Genomic DNA, 26,595 nt, shown 5'->3' with positions numbered 1-26,595 from the left:
CGGCCTGGTAGGACCTACGGATTTACATGCTCTCCGAGTCAAAGGTATGGGTAACACTGCCAATTTACCATCTATGGGCTACTACCGAGAATTCTTCACCCAAACCGGGTCTGAAACTTAGGGCCTCATGATTCACAACTGAATTTGCTAGCTCCAGACGCACTTAACTAGCGAAAAGGGATCAAAGCCCGGACGTCCTGAATAGCAGGCCGTCGTTATAACTACTAGGCTATCACCACCCAGTGTGATATCTAACATTGAGTGTCAGTGGGGTTGGGTTCATGTATTTGGTTCAAGCTTTGGATGACGATGTACCTATTGTAACTATTTGGTTCAAACTGTATTAGAAGCGCTCGACCCACTCCACATATGTACCTACTAGCTGAGACCCGCAGCTTCACCCGCGTGGATTTGGGCTTTAAAAAATCCTGTGGGAACTTTTAATTCCCAGGACAAAAGTAGCCTATCCGTAATAGCCCGTCCCCGGGATGCAACCTGTTTCTGTACCACGTAATAACATTTAAACGGATGATCCTTTAATGATCACCAGGATTTGGGAATGCAATTCCTTACAGCATCAGGGTTGAGGAGTTGGGTCAACGACAAAGTTGTTATAAGATACCTTCAATATCAATTTATAACCGACAGTTTCGAAATCCCAACAGTTTTTTTGGTCAGGACCCCTGCAGCTTCAGGATTGAAGAGTTGGAATCCAAATTTTTTATGGAAAGGTACTCTATCGATGAAAAAAATAATTACGCAAATCGGTTCAGAAATCTCAGAGATATCGGTGTGGGTACCTAGGTAGAAAAACACAGTTGTGTTATCTATTTTTTAAATAGCCTATATTAACTCCTTGGATAATTCTTTTTACTTGTCAGTGAAAGTTGGTGAAAGTCCCGTCAAAATATGTCCAGCCGTTCCGAAGACAGACAAACAAAAATTTTAAAACGTATGAATCAGATGTTAGAATACAGTTTAAATAACCAAGCTAGTTATTTCGAAATTACAGACAGACAATTCAATTTTATTTATTAGTATAGATTATTTGATATTCATTTAGATCGCCAAAAAGTATCAAGTTGTCGAAATAAATCGATACTTTTTCAACATAGTTAGCTGGCAACAACCAACAACAAACGAGCACAAGCGTCTCTGTTGACCATAGCCATAATAAACTGTAGAAACTGTTGGACTTCGTCTGTGCCGGCGTCCAACGACACACGCGCGGCGCCCCTCTGGAGCGCTTCCCAGTCAATTCAAAAAACACCAGCAAAACACAAAAACCGGCCACTTCTAACAAAAAGAAACACTCCAAAAAGGCAGAGCACGCCCGTCATCTAACACCAATACAGACGAAGTCCAAGTCCATACTTATATAGTTTCCCCATGAGTTTCCCTAACTTGTATTATAACTACAAACTTGACATTGGCTAATCCTTGTAAAGCCAGACGAGAGAAAAAAAAACTATAACAAACTGTTGACATGCTGTTGACTGATTGTCACTCTGTTGTCACTGTGGTCTGTGGTTGTCATGTTTTTATATTATTATTTTTAGTGCCCTTACAATCTCAATATTTTAATTGCTTGAATTTATGGTATTCTTGTTGCAACAATGCATTGTAACCAATAGTGAGCTAGTATCAACCAATCAGATGTGATTGCGATTGTAACACTGAACACGCTGAGACGTATCCTAGACGCTTGTCGTGGTGATTTTGGAATTTGATTTCGATTTCGATTTTTGGTGTCTTTTTGGTGCAAATGATTAATTTTTGGGTTTCGTTGGTAATATTTTAATAATAGCAGGACTCAGTTCTTTTTTAAACAAAGTGTTCATAATTACATGATAGGTAGAGCCACGAAAAGTAATTTAATGCCTATTTTCAATCAAAGCTAAACCAAAGCGTCTTGCGGGATACGGAATCAAATTTGACCCCTGTGAGGAATATTCGAATATTCCAAGGTTGGTTGATCGCCAGCTCATAGTTATGTAACACAGCAACTTTCAGCTCTCTACCACAGATAACTATTATACCAGTCTACTCCCTACCTTGAACCGTAGGTACCTGAGATATCCTCAAAAATGAACTTATTTTTTTCAGACTCATTTTTCTACTGAACATTATATTTTCCAGCTTAAGTAATGAAACAAAATCACAGCTACGTTACGTACCTACTAATTGGTGTGTTACCTATTTATGAGCTGGCGATCAAGCAACATTGGAATATTCAAAAATTCCCCACATGGGCCACATGTGTTTTCTTATCCTGGTAGAGTATTTTTGTTATTTCTATCAACTGATATAAATTATACATTTTCCAGATTGCACCCTATCGACAAGCAATCTACAAGATACCTGATAAAGTGGAGATACCAAGCTGACATAGCAAAAAACAAAAATGATGAAAACACAGTGAAAAATACTTTTAAGTGTTTAATAAATATTAAACTAACTGACTGGACCCAGTGATAGCCATGAATGGACTTACCACTTACTTATTGACTAAAATGTGGATGCTCAAACACCATGCTTCTTCGTGAAAATAAATAAAAATTCATATGAAATCCACTTACAAGATAGAGTAGTAGAAGACTAGTGAAGATGTCTGAAATATTCAACCTAAGTGAACTATGCAGGTGTTGCCACTCAGATGGCAGCTTTAAGAGTCTGAATCTATGTTATAGTTTTAAGGGACAAGTGGAAGTATATGCAAATATGCTCCATGAAACTTTTGGATTAATTGTGAGTATTTTTGCGCTTGCATTTTAGTAGGACAGCAAGTGCCACTTATGATATGTCAACACTCTATCACCGGTTCGGAAAACAGATTCTACTAAGAAGAGCCAGCACAAAACTCATCAGTTACTCTTTTTTTTTAATAAAATTGCAAATGCTGCTGTGACAAGTCACTTGACTTAACTTGCTGCAAGTGTTTACACAGAGCAAGTGACTTAATAAAACTAACTTCACTTTATGGAAACAATTCATCTAAGGTATATTACTTGGCAAAAAATATTGCACATCAAACTTTAGTAAGAGATAATGGTATAGACTGTTGTCTCTATTGTTGAGTCAAGGTCTAGGTATGAGTGACAGAGACGCTCTACAAAGCAGGAAACTCTTTCTAAAGTTTGGTATGCAATATTTCCTGCAGGGGACTGTAACAGTGTATATGAAAATATCATTGCTGTGCAAACACCAACATACTCTTACAATATCTTACAATTATACTTATTCAAACGTTCATGTAAAAAAAATTAAAAGGCACAATTAAGCCTATAGATAAATACCAGGTAAGTAATAACTCAAAATACATATTTTATTACTTTCTATTAAGTATTTATTGTGGATTTTATTTCAGCTGCAGCAACCATCTATAGAAGCAAGCTACTCAATATGTGATATATGTATAATAAAGTTAAGACATGCATTACAATTCAAGAGACAAGTACAAGAATGTGAAATGAAGTTTGAAGATTATTGCAAAAGTAAGTATTGTATGTTTGTCATCCCAACCCATCGCCAGCCCAATACTCAGCACAGGGCCTCCTCTCAGAATTAGAAGAGTTTAGGCGATAGTCATCCATACTGGCTAAGATTCACACAACTTTGAAAATATTATAGAGAACTCTCAAACATTCAGGTTTTGTTACAATGTTTCTCGTCACCTTTAAAGCAAATGATATTTGATTGCCTGAATTGCACATAACTCTGGGTCACCACTATAAATTTTTAGTGATATTTTTTTTTAAATGCAAATATAAGCACTCTAAAGTAACTCACTTTCTTGCCAAGAAAAAATCATACAAACATGATTTGTGTTTTTCTGTTACAGATGAGATGGCACTACAATCAGAAATGATAAAAATAGAACATGAACTATGTAGTATGTATACAAAATGTTTACATCTATATGCAAATAATAAATACAAGTGTAAATTAAAAATTTATAACACCCCCGACAAGTGAAGGTTACAGTAATAACTAGAAAAGAGCTAATAACTTTCAAACAGCTAAACCGATTTTCTTGGATTATAGCTAAGAACACTCTCGATCAAGCCACCTTTCAAACAAAAAAACTAAACTAAAATCGGTTCATTAATTTAGGAGCTACGATGCCACAGACAGATACACAGATACACACGTCAAACTTATAACACCCCTCTTTTTGGGTCGGGGGTTAAAAATTGAAGTGTCTGTTTGTTTGAACGGGCTAATCTTTGGAATGGCTTAACCTGTTTTGACGGGACTTTCACAGACAAGTAGAGGATTAACCAAAGAGTAACATAGGCTACTTTTTAACAGACTGAAAAATGGAGGAGTTGTGTTTTTCTACCTATGTACACTGATATCTCCGAGATTTCTGAACCGATTTGCGTATTTTTTTTATTTATTGATAAAGGAATTTTTTGACATTGTTCCATAAAAAATTTAGATTCCAACTCCTCAACCCTGATGCTGCAGGGGATCTGACCAATCTACGCGGGCGAAGCTGCAGGCATCACCTAGTAAATAATTATTTAATTTGGTATGTCAAACTAGACGGAAAATATTAAAAAAAAAATTGACTTTTTATTGATGAAATAAGATTTTTATTTCTTAGGTAAAGTCCAAAAATCGATTTCATCCAAAGTATTGAGCCGATTTATTTGAAATAAAAAAAGATTATGCCACATACCTACCTTTTTTGCTGTGAGGGTAAAATGACAAATAAATCGCAAAAAATGCATGTTTAGACAAAAATGCACTTTTATACAAAAGTACATTTTTACGAATGTTTCACACTTCCATCTTTTTTTAAATCATATTTTTTAATATTACTTTTTATTTTTTGTCTATAATTTATCGTTTAGTTTACCCCCTTTCGGGTTGCATTTCATCAAAGTAAACATGGTTTGAAAGTGTACTTTTGCATTGCCCTGCATTGATGGGGTCTCATGTTTGTGTCATTATTTGTTTTTCTACATAAATTCAATGCTGATAAATGTATTACTGTTAATAATAACTTATTCAATACATTAAATTAATAATTATTTCAGGTGATAAGACGATAATCCCTTATATCAACGTAAAAAGTGAGGGTGAGTTGCATAGTTTATGATCTAAAGTTGCATCGACGGACTTGTAGATACTGCAAGCCATTCGTCCAGGCGTGCCCGAAAATGTGAACTAAGCGCCTATCTTATTTTCACTACCCTGGTACTCTAAATAAAATAAATAAAGTATATAGGTGGTGAAAATAAATTCAATACTGCGGGCCCGAAAAAGCCAAATTTGGATAAGCTGAAAAAGCGATAATTTGACATGAACAACATAATCATTGTTAACGTGATAACTTATAGACAATTTATTTTCAGATCTCAGCGACGAGAGTCAGCGTAATGAAGACACAAATGCGGATCATTCAGGTGTAGAAGTATCTAATTATGACTGTATAGGCAATAACGAAGAGGAAATAATTAACACTGAGTATCAGCTAAATGAATGTTTGAAAAAGCAACAATCTGATATAGCAAATGCTGAAATTCAACGCAATGGCTGCTTAGAAAAACGAACGTTAAAAGTGAGGATTATTCAGAATAATGTAATAAAGGAGAAATCAAATGAACCAGGTAATCTTTTGAAACGAAGAACCCCATCAGGTTGTTCTACTATAAGGCGCCATCTCCACATGCGAGGAAATCGCAACGAGTCCGACCTACTATCGTCGGCGATAGTATCACCCTGTGGAGATTGGCCTATAAGAGTTGTATCGAATTTGGTGGTACGGTGAGACTATCGCCGCGATTCTCTCGTCCGTGGAGATGGCGCCTGAAGTAGTAATAGGTAGTAACCATAACTTGTTCCCACAGGAATAAAAACTTGGCTTTTGTTTTACTGGGAGGTGACAGCTACAGTGACGATCGCAATCAACTCTGATTGGCCAAGACTATCACTATTGGCTGAAATGCTTTGTTGCAGCAAGAATGCCATAAATTCAGCCAATCACAACAATTGAGAATGTAGGAATAATTATTAATGCGAGGCATAAGTAGATAATATGATAGACTAACATTATAATATTGTTGTTGTTGCATAACTGATAGACAATTTATTTTCAGATCTTAGTGACGAGAGTCAGTATAGTGAAGATAGAAACGTGGATTATGCAGATTTAGAAGTATCTAGTCATGGCTATATAGGCGATAACAAAGAGAAAACAGTAAGCACTGAGTATCAGCTAAATAAATGTTTGGAAAAGCAACAAATCAATACAGCAAGTACTGAAATTCAACACAACAACTTAGAAAGAGAAAAAACAGTTAAAACTAAATCAAAAATTCAACAAAAGAGAACTTTAAAAAATCAAAAATCGGGTGTATCAAAAGTGAAGAGCAAACAGAAGAATGTAGTAAAGGAAAGAAGAAAAAAAACAGTTAAAACTAAATCAAAAATTCAACAAAAAGGAAGTTTAAAAAATCAAAAATCAGTTTATCAAATTGATATATCAAAAGTGAAGAGCAAACAGAAGAATGTAGTAAAGGAAAAATCGAATGAACCAGGTAACTTTTTGAAACTAAGAACCTCATCAGACTGTTCTATTGCAAGGCACCTTAAGGCCTCATTCACACGAGAGCTTTTTAACGTCTGTTAAAAAAAGCGTTCAAATAGAACAAATGCATTCCCAAGTATCTGTTCACACGTCAACGTTTTTTTAACGCGCACTATGTATTTTCAGTGCAACGCCGGGTTTTAACGCAACGCTTTTTTAACGCTCGTGTGAATTAAAGCTAATTCATTTTGCCTTAGTTTGACAGCTACAGTGTGATGATCGTAATCACCTTTGATTGGCCGACACTCTCTCACTATTGGCTGAAATGTTTTGTTGCAGCAAGAATACCATAAATTCGGCCAATCATAACAATTGAGATCATCGCAATGATTGATGCGAGCCATAAGTAGATAATATGATAGACTAACATTAAAAAAATGTTAACTCCATAACTTTAACTAATAGACAATTTATTTTCAGATCTTAGCTACGATAGTCAGGAGAATGAAGATACAAACGCGGATGGTGCAGATTTAGAAGTATCTAGTCATGACTACATAGGCAAAAATGAAGAGAAAACAGTAAGCACAGAGACGAATGAATGTTTTGAAAAACAACAAACATATGCAGCAAATACAGAACAAAAGAAGAGTTTGAAAACGCGATTATCAGGTGTATCCAAAGTGAAGAGCAAACATAAGAACGAAGTAAAAGAAAAATTGAATAACCCAGGTAAAACATTAGACTATACCTAACTCATTTCTACAGGAAATAAATTTTGCGTTGTGCATAATTTTAATGGGGCATGACACCAATCACCATAGTTTGATAGTTACTGTGTGACGATCGTAATCACCTCTGATTGGGCGACACTCTCTCACTATTGGCTGAAATGCTTTGTTGCAGCAAGAATATCATAAATTCAACCAATCACAACAATTGAGATCGTAGCACATGAGTTTACCTTGATCACATCGCACGACTAGTGTTAGTCTATAATTGAATTTTTAGCTCTTCTTCTTTGCTAGCCCTTCTTTATCCATTGTTGAACATAGGCCTCCACACGTGCACGCCATTCTTCTCGATGTTGGGCGAACTAGCTTAATAGCAAATTTTTAGCTCATTACTAAGTTTTATTACTAACTAGCTGATGCCCGCAGCTTCGCCCGCGTGGATTTAGGTTTCTAAAAATCCCGTGGGAACTTTTGATTTCTCAGGACAATGTCGCAAAGTTTTTCTATCGATTAAAAAAAAAATTACGCAAATCGGTTCAGAAATCTCGGAGATTTCGGTGTACGTAGGTAGAAAAACACAACTCCCTTTTTGAAAGTCGGTTAAAAAAGTAGCCTATGTTACTCCCTGGTCAATCCTCTATTTGTCTGTGAAAATCCCGTCAAAATCGGTTCAGCCGTTCCGAAGATATTAGCCTTTTCAAACAGACAGACAGACAGACCGACAGACAAAAATTTTAAAACCGGGTGATTCAGTTATGGTATCGTTCAAATAACCATATGAGCTTAATATGAGGTAGTTATTTCGAAATTACTGACAGACACTTCAATTTTATTTATTAGTATAGATCACGCTTTGTTCAGAAATCTCGGAGATATCGGTGTACATAGGTAGAAAAACACAACTCCATTTTTGAAAGTCGGTTATAAAAGTTGCCTATGTTACTCCTTGGCTAATCCTCTACTTGTCAGTGAAAATCTCGTCAAAATAAGTCCAACCGTCCCCGAGATGAGCCCGTTCAAACAGACAGACAAAAATTTTAAAAACGTGTGATTCAGTTATGGTATCGTTCAAATAACCATATGAGCTTAAAATGAGAGAGTTATTTCGAAATTATAGACAGACAATCCAATTTTATTTATTAGTATGTAAAAGACACCCCAGTAGGTGGAAGGGCACGTCGTATGGAGCCGCTCGATTCACGCGGCGTAAGTCCGTAGCGCGTGGAAGTCTCTACAAGAGACATAAGCCCAGCACTGTGGACGTCTATCGATTGTTGATGATAGTGATGAATGTTTTATTAATTTTGCAGGTAATCCCAAAGGTGGAACATCAGATGTATCAAAATTGAACATTAAACAGAAGAACGTAGTAAAAGAAAAATCTAATGAACCACTTAACCTATTGAATCTAAGGACCTCATTAGTCCACGCTGCTGCCACTAATTATTTCCATTTCCAAAATACGAAAGTTTACATTTGCCAAACTTGCAAAAGTAGCTTTAAAACCGCAGCAAGCCTAAGAGAACACGTAAATAAACTGCATTCTTTATTTCATTGTGGAGTTTGTAAAAAAAACTTCAATACAAAAGCAGCATTATCAACACACAAATCTACACATAGAGATAATATCTTCGAATGTGATATCTGTGGCAAAAGGTATCCGATACGATCGACTCTGGTAACTCATAGGAACACACACACAAAAGAAACGGTTTTCACATGTGATATGTGTAATAAAGATTTCCTATATAAATCCGCATTGAGAAGACATATAGAGTTCCATTTGGGTAAAAACAAGAAATTCATGTGTGACTTATGTGGACACCCATTCAACGACACGACCAATTTGAACATACACATCCGTAACGTCCACGAGAAACTGAGACTGTTCAAATGCGACCAGTGTCCTAAAGCATACGCTTCTTTTAAAACTTTGAGAATACATTTAAGGAAACACACCGGTGAGCGTCCGTATAAATGTCAACTTTGTGGCGAATCGTTTGCGTGCAGTTCTCGCTTAAGAGGGCATACAGATATCCACCATTCTAAAATCACTTATGAATGCAAAGTCTGCGGGAAACATTTCAAGAGTCGGAAAGCTCTTGGTTCTCACACTAGGACACACACTCGTGTCAAACCTTACGAATGTGATTATTGCGACTTAGCTTTCTCATGTTCATTTTCTCGAAACCGCCATGTCAAGGGTCATTGCAACGCCCGTGAGCGACGCCATAAAGAGAAAATCTTCTCTTGCGAAATATGCCTTAAAAAATTCGCTGAAAAAGCGTTTTTGAAAAAACATATGAAAACCATTCACGGCCCGAATACTAAAGTGAAAATGAAGTGTACTTTGTGTAAAATGTCCGTACGTAATATGGAGAAACATATGAAGACACATACGGACAGGACTCTTCAGTGCAGCGCTTGCCCAAGAACATATTCCGACAGTAGCGTCTTGAATCGGCACTTCAGAGAAATTCACTGTGGTATAACTTACGATTGTGACCTCTGCGATAAAAAGTATGTAACACCGAGAAATTTGCGGAATCATAAATTGAAGAAACACAACACACATACACAGTTCAAAGTAGAGCAGGAAGATGCGAATGTAATAGAAAATTAAAACAATTTAGGTATAGTGATATCAAAATGTTCCTCCTTGGCGCATTCTTGAGTGGCGTGGCCTTATAAGTGGTTCTTGCCATCTGATTTTATACTCGGCTTTCGCCTTGAGTTGAGCTTGTGCATTAAGGCCGTGATAGCCTAGTGGTTGAGACGTCCGCCTCCCATTTGGGAGGTCGGGCGTTCGATTCCAGACAGGCACCTCTAAATTTTCCTTCTCATTTTGGGAAACCCGTGCTCAGTATTGAGCCGGCAAAGGGGTTTTCGTGATGATTAACACCACATAATTATTTTTTACAATGCTTGACTATATTGGATTAGTTTGTATAATGTATTCAAAAATGGAAATGTTTAGTACTGTTTTGTATGATAAGAATTTTTAGAATAATGAATGAATAATTTAGGTAAACGTTTTTTTTTAAATGTTATACTTGCATTTTTCCAAAGAGAATAAAGTGTAATAAAATATTAAAAGATGGACCGTTCTTTTTTTCGAGTGTGCTAAGTTTCCACGGAGTTAAGTTAGTGTAGTGCTCTCTCTGTTACGTAATCTCATACAAACACAAATGACAGACTAAAACTCAGTGTACGTTAACCATTTTGAGTAACCAACAATAACAAATGAAACTAACTATGTTTTTGAATTGAATTTCGTATCTTTTTTTGAAAACATAGGTTCTTGTTCTTCTTTAATAAAGTAGTATTGGTTGATTACTTCTAACAAAACGTCGAGACTTCACGTCACTGGCAGACGTCAAAATGTTAGTACATTTGACGCAGGTAGCCAAGTAGACCTATTTTTTAACCCCCGACCCAAAAAGAGGGGTGTTATAAGTTTGACGTGTGTATCTGTGTATCTGTCTGTGGCATCGTAGCGCCTAAACGAATGAACCGATTTTAATTTAGTTTTTTTTGTTTGAAAGGTGGCTTGATCGAGAGTGTTCTTAGCTATAATCCAAAAAAATTGGTTCAGCCGTTTAAAAGTTATCAGCTCTTTTCTAGTTTTCTTGTAGAAAAGAAGGTTAGATAACCCTTATGTTCATAATATTCAAGTGTCAATTGACAAATGTCAAGCTGTCAAGATGGACGTTGCCTAGACATACATAATTATTTATTTGAAAATGATGTTTAGGAAAACTCAGATACTTTGGATCGTAGGCGCGGAATAGTCCAATCTGAAAATCGGTTCAGCCGTTTGAAAGTTATCAGCTCTTTTCTAGTTACTGTAACTTTCACTGGTCGGGGGTGTTGAAAATTTTTAATTTACACTTGTCTTCGATTTTACGTCACCATAGCCTAATATTTGGCATAATATGGTCGATTCAGGATCAAACTGAGAGTTCGGTCTAGAAGCCAGTGTGTGCCAGACCGTCGTTTTCTTTATAAAAGCTGATAGTTTCTCTGCGTATTGTCCCAACACAAGGAGGGACGATCAGCGAGTATGAAGTTTGGATCATGGTGGCTTTGGGAGATAAAAAGTAATAAAAGTGTAAAAAATCTTACTACAAATTTTGAAGTCTAATCCATACTAATATAAATAATATAATAAATGTAAAAGTGTGTCGGTCTGTCTGACTGTTATAAATTTTTTGGACGTCAAATACACAATTCGATTTCTCAATTTCGAACACAATACGGTAGCATCATTCACTCTGGTAGCCTGCATGATAATCGAACTTTTGCCCTACATTTATGTCCCTACATGACTGGTGTGGTGACATGGTGCGGGTTACATGGACGGTTCGCCGCTGCTTGGTAGGTAAAGATACCTTCAATATCAATTTATAACCGACAGTTTCTAAATCCCAGCAGCTTTGGTGATCAGTGATTGCTGCAGCATCAGGATTGAGGAGTTGGAATCCAAATTTTTTATGGATAAGTAGTTCCTCTTTGATAAAAAAAAAAAAACAGGCAAATCGGTTCAGGAATCTCGGAGATATCGGTGTGGGTAGGTAGAAAAACACAGTTGTGTTATCTATTTTTGTAAGTCTGTTAAAAAGGTAGCCTATGTTACTCCTTGGTTAATTCTCTACTTGTTAGTGAAAGTCCCGTCAAAATATGTTCAGCCTTCCGAAGATTAGCCTGTTCAAACAGACAGAAAAACAAAAATATTAAAAACTTGTGACTCTGCTGTTATGGTACAATTTCAATAGCCAAGGTAGTTATTTCGAAATTAGACAGACAATTTTTTTTATTAGTATAGATTACAGACAGACACTTCAATTTTATGTATTAACTAGTATAGATTATTTGATATTCATTTAGAATTTAGATCGCCAAAAAGTATCCATGTGTCGAAAACAAAATATCGCATCATCGTATGTCATGGACGTATATATGTACTACAGATAATATTACCGTGACTATCTTGGATCTCTATGGTGACTATACTCTCTATGTCGTATGTACATCGATATATTTTTTTCAACATAGTTGGCAACAACAACACGGGCGTCACAGTTGACCATAGTCATAATAGACTTTTGACTGATTGTCACTGTGGTCTATGGTTGTCATGTTTTCTTATTATATCCTTTTTCGTGCCCTTACATTCTCAATATTTTGATTGGCTTAATTTATCGTATTCTTGTTGCAACAATGCATTGTAACCAATAGTGAGCTAGCATCAACCAATCAGATCAGATGTGATTGCGATTGTAACACTGAACACGCTGAGACGCTTGTCGTGGTGAATGATTACGATTACGATAATTGTGATTACGACGGTTTTTGGTGTCTTTTTGGTGCAAGTGATTAATTTTTGGGTTTCGTTGGTAATATTTAAATTCTAGCAGGACTCAGTCCTTTTTTAAACAAAGTGTTCGTACTTACATGATAGGTAGAGCCACGAAAAGTGATTTAATGTATATTCTGTTCAATCAAAGCATCTAGAGGGATACGGAAGGAAATTTGGCCAGGCCTGTGAGGAATATTCGATACCAAGCTGACATAGCAAAAAAACAGAAATAATGAAAACACAGTGAAAAATACTTTTAAGTGTTTAATAAATATTAAACTAACTGACTGGACCCTGTGATAGTCATGAATGGACTTACCACTTACTTATTGACTAAAATGTGGACGCTCAAACACAATGCTTCTTCATGGAAATAAATGAAAATATTTATATGAAATTCACTTACAAGATAGAGAAGTAAAAGACTAGAGATGTCTGAAATATTCAACCTAAGTGAACTATGCAGGTGTTGCCACTCAGACGGCAGCTTTAAGAGTCTTAATCAATGTTATAGTTTTATGGGACAAGTTGAAGAATATGCACATATGCTGCATGAAACTTTTGGATTAATTGTGAGTATTTTTGCTCTTGCATTTCAGTAGGACAGCAAGTGTCCCTTATGATAGGTATGTCAACACTATCACCAAATCATAATCTACTGAGAAGAGCCAGCACCAAACTAAGCAGTTACTATTTTTTTAATAAAATTGCAAATGCTGCAGTGACAAGTCACTTGATTTAACTTGCTGCATGTGTTTACACAGATCAAGTGACTTAACAAAGCTAGCTTTATTGTTAGTAGACACAACACTTTAGGGAAACAATTCATCTCAGGCACAGTACTTGGCAAGAAATATTGCACATCAAACTTTAGTAAGAGATAACAGTGTAGACTGTTATCTCTATTGTTGAGTGAAGATCTAGGTATGATTGACAGAGGCTCTGAATGAGAAGAGTTGCTCTACAAACAGGAAACTATTTCTAAAGTTTGGTATGCAATATTTCCTGCAGGGAACTGTAACAGTGTATATGAAAATATCATTGCTGTGGAAAAACCAGCATACTCTTACAATATCTTACAATTATACTTATTCAAACGTTTATGTAAAAAAAATTAACAATTAAGCCTATAGATAAATACCAGATAAGTAATAATTCAAAATACTTATTACTTTCTATTAAGTATTTATTGTGGATTTTATTTCAGCTGCAGCAACCATCTATAGAAGCGAGCTACTCAATATGTGATATATGTATAACAAAGTTAAGAGATGCATCACAATTCAAGAGACAAGTACAAGAATGTGAAATGAAGTTTGAAGATTATTGTAAAAGTAAGTATTTTACGTCTTGTCATCCCAACTCATTGCTAGCCCAGTGCTGAGCACATGGTCTCCTCTCAGATTAAAAGAGTTTAGGCGATAGTCCACCATACAGACTAAGATTCACACAACTTTGAAAATGGATTACTCTCAAACATTTGGGTTTCGTCACCTTTAAAGCAAGTAATGATATTTAACTGTCTAAATTGCACATAACTCTGGGTTACCACTATAAATTATTAGTGACTAGCTGATGCCCGCAGCTTCGCCCGCGTGGATTGGTCAGATCCCCTGCAGCATCAGGATTGAAGAGTTGGACTCCAAATTTTTTATGAAACAATGTCGCAAAGTTCCTCTATCGATTAAAAAAGAAATGACGCAAATCGGTTCAGAAATCTCGGAGATTTCGATGTACATATGTAGAAAAACACAACTCCCTTTTTGAAAGTCGGTTAAAAAAGTAGCCTATGTTACACCCTGGTCAATTCTCTACTTGTCTGTGAAAATCCCGTCAAAATCGGTTCAGCCGTTCCAAGGATTAGCCTTTTCAAACAGACAGACAGACAGACAGACAGACAAAAATTTTAAAAACGGGTGATTCAGTGTTGGTATCGTTCAAATAACCATATGAGCTTAATATGAGGTAGTTATTTCGAAATTACAGACAGACACTCCAATTTTATTTATTGGTATAGATTAGTATAGATAACATTTTTTTTAATGTAAATATACTCTAAAGTAACTCACTCTCTTGCCAAGAAAAAATCATACAAACATGATTTATGTTTTTCTGTTACAGATGAGATGGCACTACAATCAGAAATTGTAATAAAAATAGAAACTGAACTTTGTGGTATGTATACAAAATATTTACATTAATTTAATCTGATACGTCAAACTGGACTGAAAATATTTAAAAAAAAAATGACTTTATTGATGAAATAAGATTTTTATTTCTAACATGGAATCCAAAAATCGATCCCAAGTGTTGAGTCAATTTATTTGAAATAAAAAAAAATTATGACACATACCTACTTTGTGGTGAGGATAAATGGCAAATAAATCGTAAAAATGCATGTTTATACAAAAATGCACTTTTATACAAAATGCCATTTTTATGGCTGTTTTTTTTTTAAATATAGACTTACTCATATTTTTTAATATTACTTTTTGTTTTTGTCTATAATTTATCATTTAGTTTATCGGTTCAGGGTGCATTTTGTTAAATTACACACTTATTAAAAGTGTACTTTTGCATCACTCTGCACTGATAGGGTCTCATGTTTGTGTCATTATTTGTTTTTGTACATAAATGCAATGCTGATTAATGTATTACTGTTAATAACAACTTATTCAATACATTAAATTAATAACTATTTCAGATGATAAGGCGATAAAAACTGATGTCAAAAGTGAGGGTAAGTTGCATAATTTATCATCTAAAGTTGCATCAACAGACTTGTAGATACTGCAAGCCATTCATCCAGGCGTGCCCGAAAATTTGAGCCAAGCGCCTATTTTATTCATTACTCTTTCAATACTGTGTAGAAAAATCCTTTGAATAAGCTGAAAAAGCAATAATTTGACATGAACAACGTATATCATTGTTAACGTGATAACTTATAGACAATTTATTTTCAGATCTTAGCGACGAGAGTCTGCGTAATGAAGACACAAATGCGGATTATTCAGGTGTAGAAGTATCTTATTATGACTATGTAGGCAATAACGAATACGAAATAACTAACACTGAATATCAGCTAAATGAATGTTTGATAAAGCAACAAACTAATACAGCGAGTACTGAAATTCAACACAATGACTTAGAAAAAGAAAAATCAGTTCAAACTAAATCAAAAATTCAACAAAAGAGAAGTTTAAAAAAGCGAACATCAGGTGTATCAAAAGTGAAGAGCAAACGGACGAATTTACTAAAGGTAAAAAGAGAAAAAACAGTTATACCTACATCAAAAATTCACCAAAAAGGAAGTTTAAAAAATCTAAAATCAGGTGTATCAAAAGTGAAGAGCGAACAGAAGAATGTAGTAAAGGAAGAATCAAATGAACCAGGTAACTTTTCGAAACTAAGGACCTCATCAGACTGTTCTATCGCAAGGCACCTTAATGGCTTATTCACACAAGAGCTTTTTTAACGTCTGTTAAAAAAGCGTTCAAATAGAACAAATGCATTCCCAAGTATCTGTTCACATGTCAACGTTTTTTTAACGCTCGTGCGAATTAGGGCTAATTCATTTTGCCGTAGTTTTACAGCTACAGTGTGACGACCGTAATCACCTCTGACTGGCCAACACTCCCTCACTATTGGCTGAAATGCTTTTTTGCAGCAAGAATACCCTAAATTCAGATAATCACAACAATTGAGATCGTAGGAATGATTAGTGCGAGGCATAAGTAGATAATATGATAGACTAACATTAAAATATTGTTAACTTCATAACTGAAAGACAATTTATTTGCAGATTTTAGCCAATATAGTCAGGAGAATACCTTGAAATTGTGCCTTGTGCATCGTTTTAATGGGGCATGACACCATAGTTTGATAGCTATAGTGTGACGATCGCAATTAGCTCTGATTGGCCGACACTATCTCACTATTGACTGAAATGCTTTGTTGCAGCAAAAATACCATGAATTCAGCCAATCACAACAATTGAAATCGTAGCACATGAGTTTTTCTTGCTCACATCACATCGCACGACTTGTATACTCGCTTTATAATCGAATTTTTAGCTCTTCTTCTTTGTTAGCCCTTATTTATCCATTGTTTGACATAGGCCTCCCCACGCCCACGCCATTCTTCTCGGTGTTGGGCGAGCTAGCTTAATAGCAAATTATTTGCTATTAATGTTTTATTATTAAGATTTATAAATAAAGACCTCCCAGTAGGTGGGCGAAAGAATCAGGCGAGTCGCAGGGAGCCGCTCGATTCACGCGGCGCAAGTCCGTATCGTGTGGAAGTCTCTTGAAGAGACGTATGCCCAGCACTGTGGACGTCTATCGATTGTTGATGATGGTGATGAATGTTTTATTAATTTTGCAGATAATTCCAAAGGTGAAACATCAGATGTATCAAAAGTGAAGATAAAACAGAAGAACATAGTAAAAGAAAAATCGAATTCCACAAATCGCAAAGTTTACCTTTGCCAAACTTGCAATGGTAGCTTTAAAACCTCAGCAAACCTAAGAGAACACCAAAAGAAACAACATTCTTCATTTCGTTGTAGAGTTTGTAAAAAAAACTTTAATACAAAGGAAGCATTAACAATACACAGACTTACACATAGATATGATATCTTTGAATGTGATATCTGTGGCAAAAGGTATCCGTTGCGATCGACTTTGAAAACGCATAGGAACACACACACAAAAGAAAAGGTTTTCACATGTGATATGTGTAATAAAGATCTCCTATCTAAATCCTCATTGAGAAAACATATAGACTTCCATTTGGGTAAAAACAAGAAATTCATGTGCGACTTATGTGGACACTCATTCAACGACAAGACCAATTTTAACATACACATCCGTAACGTCCACGAGAAACTGAGACTGTTCAAATGCGACCAGTGTCCTAAAGCATACGCTTCTGTTAAATATTTGAGAATACATTTAAGGAAACACACCGGTGAGCGTCCGTATCAATGTCAACTTTGTGGCGAATCGTTTGCGTGCTATTCTCGCTTAAGAGAGCATACAGATATCCACCATTCTAAAATCACTTATGATTGCAAAGTCTGCGGGAAACATTTCAAGAGTCGGAAAGCTCTTGGTTCTCACACCTGGACACACACTCGTGTCAAACCTTTCAAATGTGATTATTGCGACCTAGATTTCTCATGTTCATTTTCTCTAAACCGCCATGTCAAGAGGCATGTCGACGCCCGCGAGGGACGCCATAAAGAGAAAATCTTCTCTTGCGAAATATGCCTTAAAAAATTTGCTGAAAAAGCGTTTTTGAATAAACATATGAAAGCCATTCACGGCCCGAATACTAAAGTGAAAATGAAGTGTACTTTGTGCAAAATCTCCGTACGCAATATGGAGAAACATATGAAGACACATACGGACAGGACTCTTCAGTGCAGCGCTTGCCCTAGAACATATTCCGATAATAGGGCCTTGAATCGGCACTTCAGACAAATTCACTGTGGTATAACTTACGATTGTGACCTTTGCGATAAAAAGTATGTAGCACTGAAAAATTTACGAAATCATAAATTGAAGAAACACAACACACATACACAGTTCAAAGTGGAGCAGGAAGATTCGAATGTAATAGAAAATGAAATAATTTAGGTAAAATGATATCAAAATGTTCCTCCTTTTCGCATTCTTGAGTAGTGTGGTCTTATAAGTGGTTCTTGCCATCTGATTCTATTTTCGGCTTCCGCCTTCAGTTGAGCTTGTGCATTAAGTATGGTTTTACAGTGACGCTTTCGCCAGCGCGGTTGGTAAGCGGCGCGGGCCACGAGCTTTGCGTCTTTTGGATCGTTACATAGTCGCGCGGATGGCCCGCGGCGACGGCAATTCGGCCATCGCGCTTACCACCCGCGCGGACGGTAAGCGTCACTGTAAAACCAGCCTAACGCCGTGATAGCCTAGTGGTTACGACGTCCGCCTGCTATTCGGGAGATCGGGCGTTAGATTCCGGACACGCACCTCTAAGGTTTCAGAGTTATGTGCTTTATGAAATTAAATATCACTTGCTTTAACGGTAAAGAAAAACATCATGAGGATACCTGCATGCAAATCAAATCAAATCAAATTTCTTTATTGCGAATTTGGGTAAACAGTGGAGATGTTATAAAGATAAAAAGGTACAGCCAAATTCTCCGCACGAGTCTCTAGAATGTTCTCAGATGCTAAGTCTGCCAAATCCTCATTTTGAGACGAAACCCGTGCTTAGTAGCTAGCCGGCGAAGGGGTTTTCATGATGATTAACACCATATAATTATTTTTTTACAACCCTTGACTATATTGGATTAATCTGTATAATGTATTCACACATGGAAATATTTGTAATGTTTGTTATGATAAGAATTTTTAGAATAATTTATTGATTTAAGTAAAAGTTTTTTAGATGTTATAACATTATTCCAGAGAGAGTAAAGCGTGACAATTTATTGAAAAAATATGTGACGAAATGAAATATTAAAAGATGGACCGTTATTTTTTTTTCTAGCTAGCGTGCTATTTTTTGTCTGGGGATACAGAAGCTTAAAAATGAAATACAAAATAAATACATAAAATTATATTAAGTCTTTAATTTTCTCTAGACAGAACATACTTCAATAATAAATGTAAAAAATACAGTTTTATGTTTTAGGTAGGTATAAACTAAAATTAATTAAGTACAATATAAATACAACTTGTTACTACGTCTCTTTAGGTAATAAATACTACTTAAGTGGTGTTGAACACATCACTTATGTAGTATTTATTAAGTACAAGTATTAAATATAACTGGTCGTTTTCTGTTCCAACACAGAATGTGCTCCAAAACAGTTGGGGTAGCAAACGAGCAGTAATGTATGACAACGTATGAATGTATGAGCGAAGACGTGCATACTCGATAAAAGTGAACACATTTTATACATACTCGTACTTTCTTTTTCCTTAAGAATTGTAGAAGTATGCATTTCTGAAATGGTATAAGCCTCATCAGAAATATAAAAACTTATTCTGGGGGCGTCACTAGTACATAGTCTATGGTCACTAAGTATTATAAATTAGTTCCACGGGTTTCCGTAATATGGCGATGTGTTTTATTTTTCTGGTCAGGCATTAAACTTAAAGTTTATATTGGTACCCGATTTCATTGCAATTTGCAACCAATAAAATCAATCTTATTGTCTGTGATTGCGACACACCACAATACTGTATCTAATGTCTTTAAGCCTCAATAGCTCAACGGTTATAGGAGCGGACTGAAATCCGAAAGGTCGGCGGTTCAAACCCCACCCGTTGCACTATTGTCGTACCCACTCCTAGCACAAGCTTTACGCTTAGTTGGAGGGGAAAGGAGAATGTTAGTCATGATTAACATTCTTTAAAAAAAAAAAATGCGTCCGTAGCTTCATGATCATACTATAAGGATCATTCAGCTTTACCTATATGAGTACACCTATGTCTTTTCAATCCGCTACTCTGTGTGAAATGACTATTGCACATATTGCAGCTAAAGGGCCTTTCACCGGTATGAATACGCATATGTAACTTCAAGTTCCCGTTGATCGAAAACTGTTTATTACACACGTTACAATTAAACGGTCTTTCGTCGGAATGTACGCGCATATGCTTGGATAAATTACCGATTTGTTTATTGCATATCTTACAGGTGTACGGTTTGATACCAGTATGTACACGCATATGTCGTTTCAACTGCCCGGTTTCTCTGAACGACCGTTTACAAACCTCGCAATTAAACGGTTTCTCGCCCGTGTGTACGCGCATGTGTATTTTCAAATAACCGTTATCGGAAAACGCTTTTTTGCACACTTTACACGAGAACGGTCGTTCGCCGGTGTGGGTTCTTTCGTGGAGTTTGAAACTGGCCATCTGAGCGAACTGTCTATCACAAAAGGAGCATATGTACGGTTTTATTCCGGTATGAACTCGCATATGGACTTTGAGGGTTGTGTACGCTGTGAAATCTTTCTTGCACACCTCGCAAGCGTACGGTCGTTCGCCAGTGTGCTGCCGTTCGTGTATTGATAGGTAACTTTTGCTGGAAAACTGTTTGTTACACACTTTGCAACTGTGCGGTTTTACTCCGGTATGTATTATGAATATGTGCCGCTTTAAGTGAGTGCGCTGAGGGAATCTCCTGCCGCATACGTCACAGACATAAGGCCGTTCTCCTGTATGAGTCAATATATGGGACTTTAGAGTTTGATTGTGACCGAAAGACTTGTTACAAATTGTGCACGAGAATTTTTTTTCGCCCGTGTGGGTTTTCATGTGTTCTTTAAGACCTTTCTTTCGTTGGAACTCCTTGTTGCAATGGCTACACTTGAACTTTTCTTCTCCGAAATGTGTAGTTAGATGATTTTTCAGTAGGCGTGCTTTTTCAAAACTTTTCGAACAATACGTGCAGCAGAATATGCCGTTAACGGAATGTGTTGTGTTGATATGGTTGATTAGTTCCTTGTTTAGTGTATATCTAGTGTTGCACATACGACAGAGGTAGGTTTTCTCTGCGCTGTGCGTCCGCATATGCACTTCAAGTGATCCGTTGTAGGAGAACTTCTTTTTACATATTTCGCAGCTGAACTCCTTGCTTTTTTTTCTTCGTGTTGGTTTAGTGTTGACTCCTGAGAATAAAACATATTTTAATGTAAATATATTGATATGAATATAATAAGAATATCTAATTAAATAAATAACGGATCTTGTTATGGCGTAATAAAATGCAATTAGCTCAGAGAGAAGAAAGAAAGGAAGAAGATGCTTACCGTCACATAATTCCCAGAGGTCATTCGGTTTGTTTTGACTTTGGAGGGTAGACAGAGGTTGATCGTCATCTTCTGACTCAAAAGTCTCGGGATGGGAGACACCTAAAAAGTAATATAGAGATTTTAACTTCCTAGTATTATTGTAAAGTTGAAGCTGAAGTGTCAATGGGTAGGGCATTTATAGTTCGAAAAACCGATAAAAGTTGGGGTCCCAAAATGCTGGAATTGCCCACCTTGCACCGGAAAGCGCATCCTTTGCAGACCCTCCACTAAGATGTATGTATTTGTCTGTTTTTAGTGTTACTTTTTGACGTGACAACGTCTTATACTTCGATAGAGCCGGCTGCACGCACGAAAAAACATGACTCATGCGGCGTTACCTCGCTCTGAGGCGTTCCATGTAAGGCTTGAAGTGCAAGCGAGAGCGCGGAACGAGCGACAAAGAAGCACAATCGGCCTTTGTTGTCACGTTCAACTATGGTCAGTAAACCGACTTTACAGACAACCAATTTTTTTTTGTTTCATTGAGTGCCGTCAAATTTCAATGGTACTAAAAAAGTTGTCATGTTTAAGTGTATTGAAAAAATTACGCACCATCATCATCAAATTTTTGGACACTGCAGTCTTGTTCAATGCTCACATCTTCTTGTTTTCGTTCTGAAAACGAGTAACGAAAGAAAACGTTAAGACTGGAAAAATTAAAAGTCTGTTTTTCTATACCTCACCACAAGTACTAGTATAATACTAGTCACTTACTGGGACGATCCCAATTTCTATGTTATATGTAAACTTGTTTTTTACGGAAATAAATATTTTTGTATACCTAAGATAGAAGGCGAACAAAACACGACTATAGCTCCTGAAGACGTTCTAAAGTTTAATTTTTCATTTGTACCACGGTTTCATTGTATGTTCATGGAAAGAAATAAGAACCATTTTACGGCAACTGTCTGTTTGTGCGGGCCCAAATGGTTCTTTGTGTGTTGTGTGGTGTGCCTACTAGAGTTGAGTAGAATCTTTTTCATAACTAGGTACCTAAGCTCTACTTTATGTACTTCAGTTTACCATTGACATTGAGATATTGCCAAGCTCGCCAAGCTTGGGCACGCGTTGGATTATCGTTCCTTGCCGCCCTTATTTCTAAGTTAATAAAAATTAGTTTCAGTTGTTATAAAAAGGTGTTGCGCCAAAGCTCTGCTGGTGTGCCTTGCGCCTTAAGCTCCAACTAAAACGCGCGAGTGTGAAAGAAGCGATTTGTTTACTGTTTATCTCAGCTGAAGAAAAATATAAGTAGGTACTTTACAATATAATTTTATTATAATGGTTTCTACTTTATTTATTTAACTCACCATCTTTTCCCTCTACTTCTTCCTTTATTTCCTTATCATAGGTATCAATTCCTGAAAAATAAGGAATGTTCGTACTTCTATTTCAGGAATTGAATATTTTTACTTAGTTTTATATATTGTCGCAGCGCATGCAAATTCTGCTATGTGGAAAATCACAAGTTTTCAGGAGACTCTTGAACTTTTTTTTTTTTAAATATGCTTTACTTTTAGATCAAACTCTTATCTCTTGAACTAGCACACATGCTAAAGACGGGTTTCTACATGTACAACCTTTTAAAACTAAACAAAATTCCATCAAAAAAAAAATTCCAAAAATAAAACATGACAGATTTTTCATGAGCAGCGGCGATATTTAACAAGCTAATTGAACTGATCTTAACGTGGATCAAAACAAACATCATCATAACCAACCCATCCACGTACAACAGACGGAAACGTTTAAGTGCGGAAACCAGCCCAGAGAGAAGAAGAACCAACCCATCGCCGGGTCACTACTGCACTGTTATTAGTAAATTATTTATGAGTATTTATCAAGATTTACCTCTATTCAAATGTATATTATAATACTGATAAAACAACTGTTCACAGCTAACAACTTGGTGTCTAAACTGTTCAGCATCACGCAACCTCGGGATACATGTATCACATATAGAATACACGTCCAACACTGTTGGCCCAGGTTTTATCTGAAACATAGAAACGCTCTTCCAGCATCAGTTTTCCCTTCCAGCTATAATAAAGTTACCTATTCACTCTTGACTTGAAGGTACCCAACCTTCAAGTCAAGAGTGAATAGGCAACTTCTAGGCAAGCGCACTCCATCTTAGGCTGCATCATCACTTGCTAGCGAGTCTGATTGCAGTGCTAGATTATATAATTAAAAAAAAAATAGATTTCATATCTCAACCCACCATTGACCCACTACTGAGCACAGATCTCTTATCAGAATGAGGTCTTAGGCCATAGTCTACCACCCTGAAATGCAGACTGGCTAGACTACACATACTTTGGAACCAATTTCAGAAGACTCTCAAGGTTTCCTCATCATGTTTTCCTTCACCAGTAAAGCAAGTGCTATTTAATTGCATAGATATATCTATGACTAGCTGACGCCCGTGACTTCGTCCTCGTGGATTTAGGTTTCCGAAAACCTGAATTCATTGATTATCCAGGAAAAAAAGGAGCCTATGTGCTAATCCAAGATATTATCTCTCCATTCCAAATTTCAACCAAATCAGGTGAGTAGTTTTTATGTGAAAGAGTAACAAACATACATACACATACGTTCACAGATACATACACACAAACTTTCACCTTTATAATATTAGAGAGTGTGATGTGATATAATTAACAATGTACCTATCACAAGCAGACAATATTTCGATCTCATTCTTAATCCTCATTGCTGAGGGGTATGACACCTATCTGTTAATCATATAAGGGCAGAAGATTTTTGAGATAATGTGGTGGCCTCTCAGATCATTCTGCATTTAGTATAGGTCTGGTATCTCTCTGATTATGTGAGTTATTGAAGAGAGTTATTTTTTTATGACTAAAGGCTTAAGTTTTTCTTAATGATAATATAATGGTATCGATAAATACTTATACCTATTATAAAGAGTACTAGTTGTTAGTTTGTAAATGTAGAGACTAGAGAGTAACCTCCAGAACTAATGATCTGGTTCTGAAAATTCTTTCTGAGATAGATTATCCCTGAGTATTACAGGAGTATACATAGGTGAAGTCGCAGGCAATAGCTAGTCAATAAAGTATCGTCTGTTAGCTTGTTAATTGACGATACTTTAAGGGCCATGTTATTTTTATATGAACAACGTACTGGAATACAGATTTTCTAAGTTAAGGATGTTCTTGGAACGATTCGTTAACCAAAGATTATGCAATTTCGTTAGCTTTAATTGATCATACTGCGTAAAAGTACTGCAAACGTGGACAGTTTGCTTATCATGATAACATATTAAACAATTAGAATTCTCTACAAAACTGTTATTTTACACACTATTTATGCTGTGTATTCCAATATATTTCTTCTATTGTATGAATAACTTATAGCTTTAGAATTCGTATATAATTACTTACTTCTATGTTAAATGTTTGTTGTAACATATTTGAATATATTTCTGGACGCCCTTCGTAGATATATGTCTGGTTTAAGCTTTTGAAACTGCCTTGAGAGTGGCAACAACGACATATGCCGCTGCTGTTGAACAGTTCGGACATTTTTTCATGCTTATTCAATATTATTTTGTTGAAAAGTAAACACAACAATTCATGAACTCCTCTGCCCAGCTGACAACAAATGTCATTAGACATGTCAACATTTTTTGACAGTTAAAACAGTGTTTCTACTTACGATTTTCTTTTTAGCCTAGTTTCTGTAAGAATTGGGATAATTAATAGAATACTGAAATATTTCAAAAATACCAACTCTGATCTAAGACGCATTATTTTTATTATTTCACAAAGAACAACAAGAACTCGAAGTTTCAAAGGATCATTTCACTATTCTAAATTTTGATTCAGTCTTTTGACGAAGATGTTTGCTCGTCATTTTCTTTCATTTTCAAATTATTACTTTTATTTTCCATGCCATGCGAATAATGAATAACTAGCTTGCTAGCTTATTAGTTATTATATTTAAAAAAATGGCCACTCTTTTCTAGCTTTTTTAGCCTCTCCGATAAAAACCTTTGATTAATCCAAAAAATACAAAGTTTTCATTGAATTAGTGTAAAATAGGGATTCTTAATTTTTATTTTACTCCAAATTCCCTCAATAGCTCTAATAAGTATTAGTTGTTTCGCCATAAGATAGGGCGAAATCCCTAAAAGTGGAAACACTAAAGTTGTCAAAATCAAATGACAGTACCAACGTCTTGTTTTTAGAACTGGCTTTGGACTCCTGGGTTCTAGCTTTTTGATCCCTTTGTTTTTCGTTTTCAACATTCGAGATAAAATACATATCTATGATAAAAACCAATAAACATAACGTCCTAAATTCCCAATAATAAAATACCTATATGCAGCAACCTTGTTGTTACCTATAGGAATTTATAACTTAGGTAGTTAGTATAATAACAACGCTAAGTTTTCGCTAGAAATATTGAATAAAAATTTAATTCGCTAGAAATATAATTATTGGCAATTTAAATATGGCCATGATGTAGAAATATTTTTTGTTGGAAATGATCTCCTCTATCTCCCTATTGTGTTTGATCCACGACTTTTTGACCACCCCGTATATAAATATAAAAGCCAAAGGATATATAATATACTTACACACATAGAAATAAATAAACCTACATACACGTTACATAAATAAGTACCGGGCGGAGGATTACACCCCGGCAGGGGAGGAGATCAAACGGCCGGGGGTCAGGGCGACAGGTTGAGAAACCGGCGGACTATCTTAGCCGAGATACGCACCGGGCGGAGGATTACACCCCGGCAGGGAAGCAGACCAAACGGCCGGGGGTCAGGGCGACAGGTTGAGAAACCGGCGGACTATCTTAGCCGAGATACGCACCGGGCGGAGGATTACACCCCGGCAGGGGAGCAGACCAAACGGCCGGGGGTCAGGTCGACAGGTTGAGAAACCGGTGGACTATCTTAGCCGGGATACGCACCGGGCGGAGGATTACACCCCGGCAGGGGAGCAGACCAAACGGCCGGGGGTCAGGGCGACAGGTTGCGAAACCGGCGGACTATCTTAGCAGAGTCTTGCAACACCGCTTTTTGCATCCTGGCTGCGAGCGAACTGCCACGGAACCCCTGTCGCCTCAGATGGTAAGCGAAGCTGAC

The 26,595-nt window shown here is 36.4% G+C and overlaps 3 protein-coding genes across 13 annotated transcripts; 2 read left to right on the top strand and 1 right to left on the bottom strand.

Annotated features, from left to right (window-relative positions):
* The first annotated feature begins 1,601 nt into the window (after window positions 1-1,601).
* LOC123870736 (zinc finger protein 136-like) lies at window positions 1,602-10,371 on the top strand. Of its 9 annotated transcripts, none has more exons than XM_045914131.1 (9): window positions 1,602-1,713; window positions 2,328-2,748; window positions 3,368-3,494; window positions 3,842-3,892; window positions 5,046-5,087; window positions 5,364-5,618; window positions 6,108-6,548; window positions 7,019-7,270; window positions 8,583-10,371. In XM_045914131.1, exons 2-9 carry the CDS (start codon window positions 2,608-2,610, stop codon window positions 9,893-9,895), a joined length of 2,622 nt encoding a protein of 873 aa, XP_045770087.1. In that variant the 5' UTR covers window positions 1,602-1,713; window positions 2,328-2,607; the 3' UTR covers window positions 9,896-10,371. The 9 variants fall into 9 exon arrangements, with proteins under 9 accessions (XP_045770087.1, XP_045770088.1, XP_045770089.1 ...); XM_045914128.1 differs by having other exon boundaries at window positions 1,623-1,789; XM_045914127.1 differs by having other exon boundaries at window positions 1,623-1,854.
* Window positions 10,372-12,409: 2,038 nt separating this feature from the next.
* Window positions 12,410-18,718, top strand: LOC123870743 (zinc finger protein 492-like). The gene is made up of 6 exons (XM_045914143.1): window positions 12,410-13,203; window positions 13,839-13,965; window positions 14,753-14,806; window positions 15,336-15,371; window positions 15,595-16,023; window positions 17,015-18,718. Exons 1-6 carry the CDS (start codon window positions 13,063-13,065, stop codon window positions 18,268-18,270), a joined length of 2,043 nt encoding a protein of 680 aa, XP_045770099.1. The 5' UTR covers window positions 12,410-13,062; the 3' UTR covers window positions 18,271-18,718.
* Window positions 18,719-19,626: 908 nt separating this feature from the next.
* On the bottom strand, window positions 19,627-25,079 carry LOC123870744 (gastrula zinc finger protein XlCGF57.1-like). 3 transcript variants are annotated; one of them, XM_045914145.1, is made up of 7 exons: window positions 24,875-25,079; window positions 23,319-23,463; window positions 22,778-22,828; window positions 22,023-22,085; window positions 21,429-21,530; window positions 20,039-21,287; window positions 19,627-19,862 (listed from the first exon to the last, which is right to left on the bottom strand). In XM_045914145.1, the coding sequence occupies exons 1-6, from the start codon at window positions 25,013-25,015 to the stop codon at window positions 20,071-20,073; spliced, it is 1,719 nt and encodes a 572-aa protein (XP_045770101.1). In that variant the 5' UTR covers window positions 25,016-25,079; the 3' UTR covers window positions 19,627-19,862; window positions 20,039-20,070. The 3 variants fall into 3 exon arrangements, with proteins under 3 accessions (XP_045770101.1, XP_045770100.1, XP_045770102.1); XM_045914144.1 differs by having other exon boundaries at window positions 19,627-21,287; XM_045914146.1 differs by lacking the exon at window positions 22,023-22,085 and having other exon boundaries at window positions 19,627-21,287.
* Window positions 25,080-26,595: the final 1,516 nt, after the last annotated feature.

This window comes from Maniola jurtina, chromosome 13, assembly GCF_905333055.1.
Source record: "Maniola jurtina chromosome 13, ilManJurt1.1, whole genome shotgun sequence".
In the NCBI taxonomy this organism is placed as follows: domain Eukaryota; kingdom Metazoa; phylum Arthropoda; class Insecta; order Lepidoptera; family Nymphalidae; genus Maniola; species Maniola jurtina.
Note: the sequence above shows the minus strand (reverse complement) of the source record. Positions and strands in the feature narration are given on the sequence as shown.

Coding starts and splice junctions, on each gene's coding strand:
- LOC123870736 (XM_045914131.1), top strand. CDS start 2,608: ATGTCTGAAATATTCAACCTAAGTGAACTATGCAGGTGTTGCCACTCA. Junction 2,749..3,367: donor ATGAAACTTTTGGATTAATT/GTGAGTATTTTT, acceptor ATTTTATTTCAG/CTGCAGCAACCATCTATAGA. Junction 6,549..7,018: donor GGAAAAATCGAATGAACCAG/GTAACTTTTTGA, acceptor ATTTATTTTCAG/ATCTTAGCTACGATAGTCAG.
- LOC123870743 (XM_045914143.1), top strand. CDS start 13,063: ATGTCTGAAATATTCAACCTAAGTGAACTATGCAGGTGTTGCCACTCA. Junction 13,966..14,752: donor GTTTGAAGATTATTGTAAAA/GTAAGTATTTTA, acceptor TTTCTGTTACAG/ATGAGATGGCACTACAATCA. Junction 14,807..15,335: donor AATAGAAACTGAACTTTGTG/GTATGTATACAA, acceptor TAACTATTTCAG/ATGATAAGGCGATAAAAACT.
- LOC123870744 (XM_045914144.1), bottom strand. CDS start 25,015: ATGTCCGAACTGTTCAACAGCAGCGGCATATGTCGTTGTTGCCACTCT. Junction 21,531..22,022: donor CCAAAAATTTGATGATGATG/GTGCGTAATTTT, acceptor ATTACTTTTTAG/GTGTCTCCCATCCCGAGACT. Junction 21,288..21,428: donor CCTCTGGGAATTATGTGACG/GTAAGCATCTTC, acceptor TTTTATTCTCAG/GAGTCAACACTAAACCAACA.